This window comes from Xyrauchen texanus, chromosome 12 (genome assembly GCF_025860055.1).
Source record: "Xyrauchen texanus isolate HMW12.3.18 chromosome 12, RBS_HiC_50CHRs, whole genome shotgun sequence".
NCBI lineage: Eukaryota > Metazoa > Chordata > Actinopteri > Cypriniformes > Catostomidae > Xyrauchen > Xyrauchen texanus.
The window spans coordinates 24,549,341-24,564,056 of NC_068287.1; the positions used below are offsets into that span (position 1 = coordinate 24,549,341).

Consider the following 14,716-nt stretch of genomic DNA (forward strand, 5'->3'; position numbering starts at 1 on the left):
TTATCAGAAACTTCGAAGAATTTCCACACCGCTGACATGATCGGCCTTTGTTTGGTAGCGCTGTGATAAGGGCTAGATCGATCCAGATTGAAATCTGAGCACTGAGGGGCGGGGCGAGGAGGTATATATTTTCGGCTCATATTTTCGGCCTTTTTTCTCTTTCGGCCGAAAACCGAAAGTGCCATTTTCGGCCGAAAATTTTCGGCGGCCGAAATTTCGGTGCATCCCTACACTTTAGAACTAGTAATGACATCTTGGTCTGTTTCTAACAAGTTATTGGAGAAACAAGGAAGTGTGTGTCTGTGTCTGAGAGAGAGAGAGATTTTGACCATGTGATTACCTGCGTCTGTTGCGGTGATGAACAGTAATGCTACAGCTGTTATTTAAACTTTATTCCTCAGCTGTGGTAGTAATCCACTCCAGTCGTGGGAGTGATGATGACATTTGTGCTATCGGAATTATCCTACGTGTATTTTACTCACTTGTTTTATTGTTGGCGAGATAACATGAAAGATGCCAAATTCATTCTTGTATATTTCTTGTGGAACAGAAAGAACAGAAAGCATTCTCTCCTTCATCATGTTGAAAGTTTATGTCTTCTCCCAACTCAAAAACTTCGGTATCAGGTATAAGTCCTGAGACTCTTCACTGTGGTTGGCAGAAATGCTCAAGCTATCATTTTAACTCTGATTCTCAGCTATAGTGTTGTAGTAAACTGAACGATCATGAGTGAGGGACAATTCGGGATGACTTCACAGAAACTCATGCACTGACTGACAACACACAGTTTGTCAACATCAGCTCAACTGACATTCTTTTGTCACCACCTGCTGGCTCAAATCTTTATTTTCACAAAGAGATATTCAAATGAACACATCTAGCTGCTCTATTCTGTTTGGATAGGCTCTTGTCATATAAGTTTCGAGGACCGGAACTAACTGTTGCATAATTAATTACAGTCTTGCTAACTTTTTAATTCTCAGGTTATACTATGATAACGGACTCTCTTTTACTCCTCCCCTCCCGGATTTGTAAAGTGTGTATATGGATTTGTGTGTTTGCATGTCTGTAAGCAAGGGGCCTGGTGTTTGCATTAGACATGCCTGGAGAGCTGTTAAATCTGCTTTATGATTAGTCACATACAGCTTGAATCATGTCCTGTTTTTGTATGCTCTGGCCTATGACACTTTAGCCCTCATTGCAAGATGTAAACCCCCTATCGCCAACATCACTGACAATGTTTACATGCACTTAAGAAAATGGTTTATTCCAGTTTTACAGAAAGCGGCATTGTTTTCCTTATGCCACTTAAGAGAATTAAGAGAAAGCATTTTAGACACCTGGGTTTCACATGGAGAACGCTGCATAATGTGGTCATGTAAACACATAAGCAGCATTCTGTTGAGTGTTTGAAGAGTGTGCATGTGTGTGCATAGTATGAAGCCCAAAAACAAGTCAACACAGCTAAAAGAATTCAACATTTCTGGGAGTACAGAAGGAAAAGGATATATATACACTATAAACTATGCTGATTTATACACACTAATGTAAAATATCGACTGTTCCTCACGTTCGTGTATATGGGCTTGTACATTGGAGGAATTCTAGAGTTTAACATAAGAGGGAAACCCTAATATTGCAGCGCAATTCCTCTGCAGATCGCGATGGAAAGTTAATATCGACTGTTCCTCACGTTCGTGTATATGGGCTTGTACATTGGAGGAATTCTAGAGTTTAACATAAGAGGGAAACCCTAATATTGCAGCGCAATTCCTCTGCAGATCGCGATGGAAAGTTAAGAAAAGAAACACAGCAACAACTCTGGAATATCTGGAAATAAACTGAAGCAACAGATAATAAAATAGCAAAGTCTTTCTCAGATGCCATGTTTGTAATTTACACAAGCATTGCAGGGAAATTACGTTGGTGTGGATAATTATGCTTTCTCACCAAGCCGCATGAATAAGGGGTAAAGTGTATGCCTCTAATACAGTGCATATAAACCGGAATGCTGCTTTCTTACAATAAGACACTTTCTGGTGTCCAAGTAAACATAGTCACTGTCCAAGTCTACAGCAAAGCCAACCATTTTATAGTGCTTCCCAGCAGTCATGGTGCTAAGGATTTTAGCACCATGGGGTATATGGTGCGTTGGATGGGGATTTCATACCATTCTGAAAAGACCAGCATATCATGCTGGTGTGTTGGTGTCCCCACCAGGCTTTTTAAAAGGAAAAATAAAAATGGTCATTATTTACTCACCCTCATGCCATTCCAAACCTGTGTGACTTTCTTTCTTACATTGGACCACAAAACAAGATGTCAGGTGGAATGTTAGCCTCAGTCACCATTCACTTTAATTTAATCTTCCACACAATTAAAGTGACTGGAGACTGTGGCTAACCTTCTGTCTAACAGTCAATACAGGTTTGAAACAACATGAGAATAAGTAATTGATGACAGAATTATGGGTGAACAGTATATTGCCATTCTGGTCTGCCAGCTAGACCAACACCAAACCAGCATAAATCAGCCTGTAACAGCGTGAACATGAATACTAGTTTAATTTTTTTTTTCCTTCAGCTAAGTTGAAAGGGAGATTTCCTTCTGGGAAATGGTAAAAACCCAACAAACCAGTCGAACGGCACCTTATCTGCAGTTAGCAGATCAAATCTGTTAAAGTGCTATAACCAGCTACTCAACTCTGCAGCTAAACAGTTGTTTTCTGACTGCACAAAAAGAACATCTGGAGTGGTCTAATGAAAGTGTGCACTGGTGGCTCTGGAGGAGGTGTGGGCAGAGACAGAGCTCTGATAGAGTCCGGTCTGGAGATGAGGTCACTGATTTATGATGCCCCTCTTCTATAAGGGGCGCATGGTGGCCTCAGGCAATAGATGTGCTTAAATTCAGGAAACTACTGGGGAAGCCACAAAAGCAGACGTGCTCTCCTCAGGGATTCTGATTAAATATGTACTGTTGCCGAGAAATGAGCAGTCTCGGTGTGTTCACACATATCTGCACACAAAAAAAATGGACCTTATCTTTTCTATGATTGCAAAAGAACTCTTGTTTTGATGTGTGTATGTGAGTGGTTTGAGTATTCAATTGAATAATTCTGGTTAAAAGCTGAACAACTCAGAGTGTCAGAGAGGGAGAAGGGAGGGAAGGAGTCAGAGGGAGAGAGTGAAAGAGAGAGAGAGAGAGAGAGAGAGAGCGAGCAGGGGTGGGTGGGGGGTTGTCATCGCTTTCTCATTCTGAGGTCTGCTACATTCAGTGAGCTGGAGGAAGTAGGAAAAACTAAGTTGGTCCTTTAAGAAAGTTGTGGGCTTGGATCTGGGGACTGCTCCGATCGCTTTCTTCACCCCCCCCCCCGCCCCCCACTTACCTCCTAATTTGGGATTTGTTTGGGAGCTGGGGAGCGCAGAGTCTGTGAGAGTTTTGCCTTGCTGGGAAAGGTTGCTCTGATCCCTCAGATCCATCTTCAAAATGTCCGATTCCACTGTCAATGCGCATTTGGAGGGAATTATCTTGGACTTTGAAGGTTAGTGTTTATTTTTAATGCATTCTATAAAGTTTTCTCTGTTCTCACACTCTTTCAGTACTGCTGAAGAGCTTACTTTAAAAAGTAGGTGTTACATACTGTATAGTAAAAGTGTCATGCTTTGATTTGATTAATTGGAAATAGTTTTTATAACTTTTTAAAAGTTATATACTAGTTTTAAAGCAAGATTGGTTAGTTTAGAATGAAGTTATTGTCATTTACTGTCTTTCAGCTGTCTATGCGCATGTGTCTTTCTCTGTTTTTATAAAGATATGTGTGCTGGGTTTGTGTCATGCAGGTCATGTGGCTGTCTGGAGTGACTATGTGTGTGTGTGTTTGTCCTACACAGTGCGTGCTATTGACTCTTTTCTCTGAGCTGTCCACACTAATGGCCATGCATGACAGGAAACATCCTCAGTGTCAAAATGAAATCAGCTTTAAAGCTAAAGTGTGCCATTTTCAAAACATTTTATTATATTAGTTTGGGGCGGGACTTAGTTTGGCTGACCAATGTAAGACTTAGGAAGTGTTTGGGAGAACTGTTTGAAAACAGTCCTTCCCTGTGTTCCAAATCAGACTCCGTAGGGTACGTTTCCATAGGGTTCAACTGATGGATACTTTGCTGCCAAGCGGACCAGAACTGGACCGTACTTCATAAATCTGCAAGTTTGTTAAATTTAATGGGTATTAAATCAGCTGCAACTGCACACACTGGTTCTAAAAACATGTGACATCCCTTAATCTCCGTGGTTTATAAAAGTCTTAAATTATTTTAATGAACATTTTAAAAACATTTAAAACCCCTGGCTTTTTGGTTGAAAATATTATTGATTGCATTTGACTGTAAATTCACTAAATCTGTTAATCTAATGAGAGAGTTTAAATTAATGAAGTATAAACTACACCATGGCATTTTATTTCATAATTGAACATACAACGTATTGTAGATTATTTACTGGCTAATATTGGTTTATTAAAATAAAACACAAACATTTTAATATGAAGCTTACGTTTCTTCATAAAATGCAAAATAAAATGTTTTTCTTCAAAAAAAGTTTGAAAGTATTTATTTTGGTTTGCATTATGTATAAAGATTATTATAATTAAATGCAAGTGATGTTCATTAGCGTCAGCCTTGTGTGATGGTAACAGTGGCTTCTTTATCATGGGAAGATGACGTGGAAGTGTATTCCGAATGAGCAATATTTTTGAGCCCTCGAAGCTCTCACTCTGAAGGGTAAAGACTTCGAAGGGATTAGGGCATAGGGATGTGCCCTTCAGAATGGAACGCACCCATTATTTTTGCAATTCGTTTTGGTGATGCTAGTGGTGCAGAAATTACACACTTCAACTTTAAACAACAAAACATCTGCACACTAACCACCACTGCTATAAGGATAACACCTGGCTCCCCTGCTTTGCTCCTGCCCATCTCTCTGCCTTCCTTCTCCTCAAGTTTAAAGGAAACGTTCACCCAAAATTAAAAATTATCTTGTCAGATACTCCCCATTAATGCCCATCTAGATCTGTATCTTTCTTCTGCTGAACAAGAAACAAAGATTTTTAGAAGAATATCTCAGCTCTGTAGGTCCTCATAATGCCAGTGAATTGTGACCAAAATGTTAAAGCTCCAAAAAGCACATAAATGCAGCATAACGATAATCCATATGACTCCAGTGGTTTAATTTATGACTTCAGAAGAGATATGATAGGTTTGGGTGAGAAACAGACTAGTATTTAAATATTAATATATATTTTCTTCCCTGCCCAGTATGAGGTATCATGCACAAAATAATTATGTGAATCGGTAAAAACAAAAGAAGAATGTGAACGTGAAAGTGGAGATTTATAGTAAAGTTATAGTTCTGAATAAATATATTTAACCACTGGAGTTTTATGGATTATATTTATGCTGCCTATATGCACTTTTTGAGCTTCAAATTTTTGGTACCCATTCACTTGCATTGTGAGGACCTACAGAGCTGAGGTATTCTTTATGAAATATTATAAATTATATCTAAAAATCTTCATTTGTGTTCAGCAGAAGAATGAAAGTCACACACATCTGGGATAGCATTAGGATGAGTAAATTATTTAACTTTAAAGGATAGTTCACTTAAAAATCAAAATGCTGTCATCGTTTACTTACTCTTATTTTGTATCAAAGTGACATTCTTTCACTTTGGAACATAACAGGAGATGCTAGACAGGAAGTAAGCTGCAGTCACCATTCAATTAAATTGATGTAATAAAAGATTAAATAAAAGTGAATAGTGATTGTGGCTTAACATTCTGCCTAACATCTCTTTTTGTGTATTTCGAAAGAACAAAAGTCATATGGGTTCGGAACAACATGAGGAAGACTAAATGATGACATAATTTTCCTATTTGGGTGAACTATCCTTTTAAGCGCTGTCTTTCATTATTTTCATCACTGTGCTCCTGGCATTGATTTGCTCAGTCATCCCCCCTCTTCCCACTTTCCTCTCCTTCCTCTCTCCTTTCCTCTCTCAACACCTCTCATCCTGCTGCAAGAGACCCTGACAGACACACACGCCTTTTCGATCTTTCATATGTACCAACACACAAAAGACACATTTCCACTTGTCTGGCTTTCTCAGTGTCATCACTTCTTAAGCCTTGGAATGCATTCCAATGGGCCAAATATTGGAAGGAATGAAGTGACTAGGTTAGTGGAGTGGAGGAGGAATACCATGTGGGTCAGGACAGGGTGGTCTTACTAAGTAAGGATGATGACCTGGATCACCCGGAAGAGAGGCTTTAGCTCTCCTCTGAGCTTGTGCACCTGGATGACATTCACTCTGGAGGGGCGTTAGCACTGACAGCAATCTGCAGTGACAAAGTGACCAGAAGTCATTGTTTTTCAATGAGAGTTGCCTATTTCCAGCTGCATGTGTGACAGACAGTTACCTATGCCCAGTGATTTGACGAAATTGAGAAAAGTTTAACTTTATGCAAATTACAGCAATTTGTTGCCCAATGGGAGTAAAGACATTGGAGTTCATGTGATCTCTCATGTGAGGTACTGTACACTGTCAAATTTGCCAGGATTTTACAAGATTTACCCCTTTAATTTGTACCGTCATACATGCATTATATGACGGTTAATAACTGGGCCACGCAGAGTATGTTTCTGCAACAACAATTTACTTTACAAGCTACCGGATTCAAGTCAGCTTTCGCACTGACACAGTCTGCACTGGTCAAGCGTCTATAATTTATATTCACTCAAACAGTTACTCATATAGTCTTTTAAACCACAGAATACGTTTATTTTATAGACATACATCCAACTCATCACATAAGTTCCACGCTAAACATTTTACAGCTCTTATACGCACAGTCAATACATCAAACAGGATCTTCCTACGATGCGTCCTGCCTTTTGTTTACATTAGTATCGGTTGCCATTTATCCAAAGGGCTACTCAAAGAATCTTTTCAAGCACATAATATGCTTATTTTATGTAACAAACAACCAAATTGTCACAACAAAAGTACCACAATAACAGTTCACAGCATGTATATGCACAGTCATCGCATGTAAACACGATCATCCCATGCACGCAGCCACATCTGTTTAGGTACAGATGTGGTTCATTCACACAAATAGCTACTCAAACAGCTTTTTCAGGCATATAATATGTTTGTTTTCTGATAGAGACAGCCAAACTATCACAAAAGCACCACAATAACAGTTTACAGATTGACAGATCGAGTATGATTTTCCTTGCACAGATAATCTGTTTGTCTGTATGCATTAGCGCTTGTCACACACACATACGCGCACACACACGCAATATCTGAGATGTCAAAAAAGACTGCTGATATTATTTGTTCATTTGTTTTTATAGTTAAAACGAAATAAATAAAACAAAAACAGTCCATCAGACATAACCCATTTGTTCATGTTTACTATATTATATTTACTATATTGAATATCGCACTGCATTATGGGAAAAAGTCACCATTATTGTGTATAAAGTTCCCTTTGGATGGGAGCTTACCTTATTGATTACTAATTAAATTTGTTCCAGTTGATGCAGTTGTGTCCAAGAACACAATTTATCTTACTGTGATGTATGGAGAAAATAGTCAATTTAGTGGTTGACTTTATGTCAGACCATGATGTATATAAACTACACCATATGATGCATTTGAAAGTAAAGGAATAGTTTCATTTTAATAGAACAGTGAAGGAAGTTTGCAAAGCTAGGCTATAATATGGTTTTATCACTCATTAATGTTTTTATCATGAGTTGTCAATCAAGCACGTAAGATATCAACACAGCATATAAAACGTGACAATTAACAAACACTGCATATAAAAAAAACATTCAAATGATAATTGAACGAATTTAACTTTATTGTCCATTTTCATGGAAATTTGTCTTTGGCCCCAAACTGGCATGAATAACACACAAAGACAAGTACACAAAAAAGTTAAACATATATACATACATACTATATACCTTTTGCGAACTATATACAATATACTACAATAAAATAAAAATACATCAGTACTGATAAGTGGGTAATCATTGCACATCATCAAAATGGGAGAGAAAAAAATATTACAATTCCCAATTCATTTATTTAATAAAATAACTGACGACGGAATAAAAGATCTCTTAAAAATATTCTTTGTTGTTCTAGGCACTCTATAACGTCTTCCTGTTGGCAGTTTTTCAAATTCATTAAAAAGAGGGTAAAAAGATGGGTCATTTACTATCAAAATTGCTTTCCTTCTAGTGCGTGTTGTATAGATTTTGTGTATCTGTCTCTGAGGTCTTCAAATTATTTTACTTGCCGTATTTACTATTCTGTTTATTTTACTCCTGTTGCTGGTCCCTTTATTTCCATACCAGCATGTAATGTTGTAACACAGAATGCTCTCCACAAGACTTGTATACACCATTTGAAGAATGTCTTTGCTTACTCTGAACCTGTTTGATTTCCAGAGAAAGTACAATCTTTGCAGTGCTCACTTATAAATGTAATCTGTATTTTTGGATAATTTTTAATTAATGTCTATGATCATACCAAGATATTTAAATTCTTATTTAAATTAAGTATTACAGGCAGACATAAAGACTTAAATTCCCCTTCTGTGAATTATTTATTATTTTGTCTTGTTGTCATTTATCAACAGAGCACTTGCTTGACACCATTGCAATAAAGTACTAATTTTGTTATTATATAAGCATTCCAGTCTATTATTATCATCATCTCTCTGTATTAACCCAACCAGAGCCATGTCATCTGCATATTTAAACAGACAAAGATTATCATCATGGATCTGCATTTCATTAACGTATATTTACATTTACATTTATTCATTTGGCAGACGCTTTTATCCAAAGCGTCTGCCAAATGACAAATGACAACAAAAGAGGAAAACATAAGCAAATCATCTTCAGGAGACAGTGGTATGAAAAGTGCCATACTACAAATTTTCACTATCATCAGAATAGTATACAAAACAGATTTAAGTGCAACAAGAATTGTAAATTATTATTATTATGTTTTTTTTTTCATTTCATTTACATCAAGTAAATATTGGAATAATCTTGTTAAAACAGTTTTCAACTGATACAGCCTTTGAGGACTCCCATCAGAGCCTGGAGTCTTACTTGGTCTAATCTATGCAAGGTTACTACCTCACTCTCTGTCAATGTCATTGGCTTCCAGTCTTTTACCAAACTGCATGCATTGTCCATAGACACACTGTGATAACCTGCATCAAACCAACTATAAAACTTGTTAAATTAATTTGCCAGAGTGATGTTATCTCTAGGAAGGCTTTGCCATTTATTCGCATCCCTACCCATCATGACATTAAGACTGTCCCAAGCTTTCTTAGCATTGCCAGTATTAATCTGTTTTTCCATCTTGGCTCTCTACTCCTGCCAGAAACTTTTTATAATTGTCCTTAACTCCTGTTTTTTCTCTCTAAATAAAACCTTATCACCTTTAATAAATGCAGTCTTTTTCTCACTAAGACACCTTTATATTTCTTTTGTAGCCCATACGTTATTGTTTGGGTATATCTTGATTGTTTTAGTGCTTATAACATTGCTCTCACAAAGTTAATATATGATGTGATTGACTCTGTAAGTTCATTTGCATCAGCACAATTGTCAAAAAAGATATCCCAGTCTGTATGGTCAAAACAATCTCTCATTACTAGCATCTGACCACTGTTGAATTTCTTTGACAACAGTTGTCTCTTGCTTTGTACTTTGGCAGCAGATACCCTTATGATCTGACTCACCCAACGGTGGTCTGCATCTTGCTTTGTAGACATTGGGCATGTTGCCAAAGCATTGGTTGAGAGTCCGATTGTGTTGAGTAGGACAGTCTACATATTGTTGAAGAGTTGGAAAATGGCTTAAAATATTACGAGAGTTGAAGTCTCCCAGGACAAATACAGGCTGGTCCATAGAGCATGAAACTGCATTGCTGAAGCTTGTTGATATCCTGCGCACTGCTTCCTCGTACTTCGGCCCCGGTACCTATATAAAAATGATTGTAATCTGACCAAATTCTCTTAGCAAATAAAATGGTCTGAAAGATCAGTTGTTGTCAATGAACATGCACAATCCCCCTCCCAATTGATTTTTGACATTTATGTTTATCTCCATCTGCTCAAATTGTGGTAAATCCAGGAAGAGCAATTTTGATCCCTTCTTTAAGACATGTCTCAGTGAAGCAAATCAAATTACTTCTTTTAAAATCATTGTCAAATTTTACTCTTCCAAATAGTTCATCCATCTTGTTATTGAGAGATCATACATTGGAAAGTGTTATTAATGGCAGGGGATATCTGGAGCCGCGTCTTTAATAACACTTTCCAATGTACGATCTCTCAGTAACAAGATGGATGAACTATTTGTGATTCTATAACAAAGCATTGCTAAATTACAGTAATTTCTTGTTCTTGTTCACTGTGAAGTCACAGTATACAGTTGTCTTTTATTTGTAATAAATTGTAGAATACGACTTTAAAATATACTGTGAAAGTCATCAACTAGTAGACAGGAATTTACTGTAAACTGACAAATTTGTTTTTACTGTGAGTAATTTCACTGTTCAATTGTTTGAGTTGTCTCTGACCACATACAGTGTAAAAAAAAATATGCACGGAAAACCATGTCAGAATTTGTTGAGATTAGGGCTGCACAATTAATCAAATAAATAATCAAGATAACAATTAAAGTTGCCTCAATTAACTAATCATGAAAAGTGCCAATTGCAGCATTCCATTGAGGTTCGTTCTATTTGTGCAAAAAAGAAAAAATTATAATAATTATTATATTTGCAATGTGTTTGCAGCAGTGAAGCATTAACCAAGACATAAACTTTATTTACATAACATGTATTATTTATTTTAAGGTGCAATTTAAAATCATATGTTTTTTTTTTTTATTAAACCGAATTTATGACGCAAAGACATTACTATATTATAGCTACGTATATACGTTTCTGTAAAGCTGCTTTGAAATGATGTGTGTTGTAAAAAGCTCTATACAAATAAAAATGACTTGACTTGACTTGATAACCTCGGACATGTCCATCTGCTCGATTTCTGTGTATAATGTTGTCCGAATTTGAATAACAGTTTTATTTTTCATGCTGCTAAGAGGGCCAAAGTAAACTTGACCTGATTTACTGATGTATAAAACAGCAATAAAGTAACAGCAAATGACTATTTGCACTAGGTTTTAATAGCACCTGTCAAAATAGCACCTAGAAACTGATGACAAACCTTGCCCCTGTATTGTCGCTGCAGTGCAGTGTGGTGTAATGGCGGTGTGTGGATGTGCTTTTCCTCGTACTGATGACATTTTATTCTGCATTTTGTTCTACGTTTTCCCCATCCTTTTTCCTGTCTCCACTCTTAATATTACCTTTAATACTACTTATAATAAATTAGAATTAATATTAAGGCTGATTTGGTCATGGTGAACATCGGTTATCAGAAAGGTTTGTTGACAGTTGAGAAAAGGCATGCATGCATTAATTGGTCATTCATCTAATTAATCATCAGATTTTCAACAGCTATGGACAGTTGCACAGTCCACCAATAACATTAAGGCGTCCAGTGGCAGGAGTGACCAACAGTACACTGACCTGGTGATCTCCAGTGATAAAATTGCATCACTGTGAACGGGGACTTCTGTGGAAGAAGTGGATTGATATGTTAGAGAGACAGAAAGAGGAGCAGACAAACAGTGTGTTCTGGCTTTGTGCTAAAACTTACAGATGAGGGAAGGAGGAAATTCCACTGAAAGCCCTGAATTCTGCGGGTGACGAAAATGGTGGGTTCACCAGACTTGAAGTTTCTTTAAATCTAGACCTGTTTTTTTGGACCTGAATGGAGCAGTGTGTTTTTTTTAAACCTACACCGATGTGTACACACACAGTCAGCATCATTTGTAGGTAAACAACGGAGTGAGAGTGTTCCGACATTGAGTGAGATCACGGCACTGAAAGACCTAAAGTGGCATTTTAGGGACAAATGACAACTATTTCAGACTTTGGCTCATTATGCTGTAACCAAACCACTTTCATTTTTTTCATTTAAAGCTAAATAATGTCTCTGAATTCACCATCAAGCGTGACTATTTGTAGAACTTATAGGCAAGACTGACCACACTGTAAAGAGAAGTATGTACTTTATAGTGTGGTTCTCTACAACTTTACCTCTGGGCTAGAAATGCATTCATTACTGCTTTCATTTTAACAGTTTCAATAGCCTAAGTCAGTGAATAGTGAATATATGGCTAATGTTAAAAAACATCTGTGGTAACAAAGTGTTCATGATAGTCATTTTAGCAGATGGCAGCTAAACAAAACCGGCTAACAATATATGCTATCAATTGTGCTACAAGCGTCTCCAACAGTCTGTGTGGCTCAAATCAACTTTGAGAATACATTACTTCTATTTGCTATGTTGCTGTGAATCACTGTCTCTATGAATGCCCCTTAATGCTGCGTAATGCTCTCCTTTTAGTTAATGGGGAGGCCCATCAGTTAAGGAACATTAGCTTTGTGTGTGTTAGTCTTTGTTTTTATTCTTGTTTGATCATGGAGTAAAATTAATTCCCACGTTCAAAGAAGGCTTCAGATTGGTAATGGTGCAATGAATTTATTCAATTTTGAAATTAAGGAAATGGGCATAATGTTAACCTCATAATGTCAGCAAAATGTATAAATGCACTGAGGCATGAAAATATTGATGTGCTCCTTCAAAGCATGTATTTGAGCTATGCGCACGTGTTGTGGTGAACAATCTCATGACTGCGAAGTTTATGAGCATCTGCAACTGAAAGAATAATAAGGCTCTTTTTTATGGACCTTTTCAAGCTTTTCATAACAGATGTGCCACCATTATTGACATCTAGTTCTTGAAAATCTGCCGTGCAAGTGTATGAGTAAGCAGAGTTATGAGCAGAGATGCAGCTCTATGTTCTTACCACTTGTCTTCTCAGATTTAAAGTTAGATGAAATAGGTTGCGATTAGAGGTCGACCGATATTGGTTTTTTCAGGCCGATGCCGATATTTTGAAATCCGGGTCGGCCGATGGCCGATTAATGCAGCCGATTTATTTTGGCCGATATGTGCTTGTTTTTAACCTCTTATTTGAACCTTTTATTTGAAAGATAAAATGTAACACAAATAATTACTTAAGATAGACAAAATTTCTCAACAAATACATTTATTGAACACTTGACACTTAAATTAAAAATGTATAATGTAAAAACATATTGTATAAATAATGTATAACAAATATATTAAATAAACAAAGCAGGTGTTACGAACTGCTCCGAGACACGAAGGTTGAGATCCAAATGCAGCTTTAATTAAGGGACAATCCAGACACATAATCCAATATTCAGAGCATCCATTATGCACAGGCATAACTAGGGATGGTATCGTTAAGGATTTAATGGTATTACTACTCTTACCGATACTGCTTATCGATCCGGTACTTCAACTGTATTCTTGACGGTTCGTTTTAAGATAAACGTTATATAGGCACAGTGATTTAATTTCAGGAAGGTCTACTAACATTACTGCTCAGGTGTGGTCTAAAAAGAAATCAAATAAAGTAATCAATTGTAAAATAACACTGCATAGTTTATCATAGATAGATTAATGCTTATTAATGCAGAAGTTATTCATTCAAGAGCTGTAAGTGATTTTCTCTTTGCCTTTTGTTGTTTGATTCGCAGTAATGGCTCAATCATCAACATGTTTATTAGGATGCCTCCCCTTTAAGACCGAGTTCAGATCTAATAGGCTCCTGATGCGCCATATTTTCTCCCAACTATTTCCATAACTACGTCCATTTAAGACATAAACTGTGTTTAAGTGAATCTCCAAGCCGGTCGTTTAGACATATTTGTGTGTATATTTGATTGTTTAGAAGCGCACATGAAACCCAAAATAGCCTATACTTTGCTTGTCTCGTTGCGGTGTGTTTCGGAGCGCGCCGCCTTGGGAACGGTATCTCTTGCGCTCTTTTTATTATTAAACGCGTCCCGCAATTTAGCAACAGTAGCTAGACTGCATTTTACAACAATCACCGATCGTGCTGATTCTGACGTTAAGTTTGAGTTTTAGGGAGAAATGTCAGTGCACCGCTGTGAAGGGAAGGAAGTTGTGCTAGACAGAATGCGGCTTATGTATAAATATTCTTTTTATAATCTTTGGAAGGCGAAATATAAAATAAAATCAGACTAAAATCACAGATCTAAACCAGGCTACGTTTGAATGTTTAGTTCTGTCACTCATTTAGCAGGGCTGTGTTGTGCTCGCTGTGCGCGCGATCTCTCTCTCTCTCTCTCTCTCTCTCTCTCTCTCTCTCTCTCTCTCTCTCTCTCTCTCTCTCTGACTGCGAATAGCTAAATTGCATCACAGACGAATGGTTTCATAGAATTATTATACATAGAAATGGCTGGCGAGATAAAATAACTTTATATTTATAGCAATAATAAATGTATTTTCTTAATTTCTCCAGTACCGACAGCAGAAGCGATAACGTCTGAGCTTACCAAAGCCAGTCCTTCACTAGCCTATAGCGCGTTGGTATCTTTTTTATTACTTATTTCTCTGCATTGAGTGACAACCCTCTCAAATATAAGACAC

At 37.1% G+C, this 14,716-nt stretch overlaps 1 protein-coding gene across 3 annotated transcripts in view; it reads left to right on the plus strand.

Annotated features, from left to right (window-relative positions):
• The window catches only part of septin9a (septin 9a), a 137,855-nt gene that overhangs the window by 29,739 nt on the left and 93,400 nt on the right, over window positions 1–14,716 (plus strand). The window contains exon 1 of one of the 3 annotated variants that reach the window (XM_052138910.1): window positions 3,254–3,541. The exons of the other annotated variants lie outside the window; for them this stretch is intronic. Coding sequence (XP_051994870.1) covers window positions 3,487–3,541 — 55 coding nt within the window. The 5' untranslated portion in view covers window positions 3,254–3,486. Of the gene's footprint in view, window positions 1–3,253; window positions 3,542–14,716 lie in introns of those variants that run through there. 3 annotated transcript variants of the gene reach the window in all.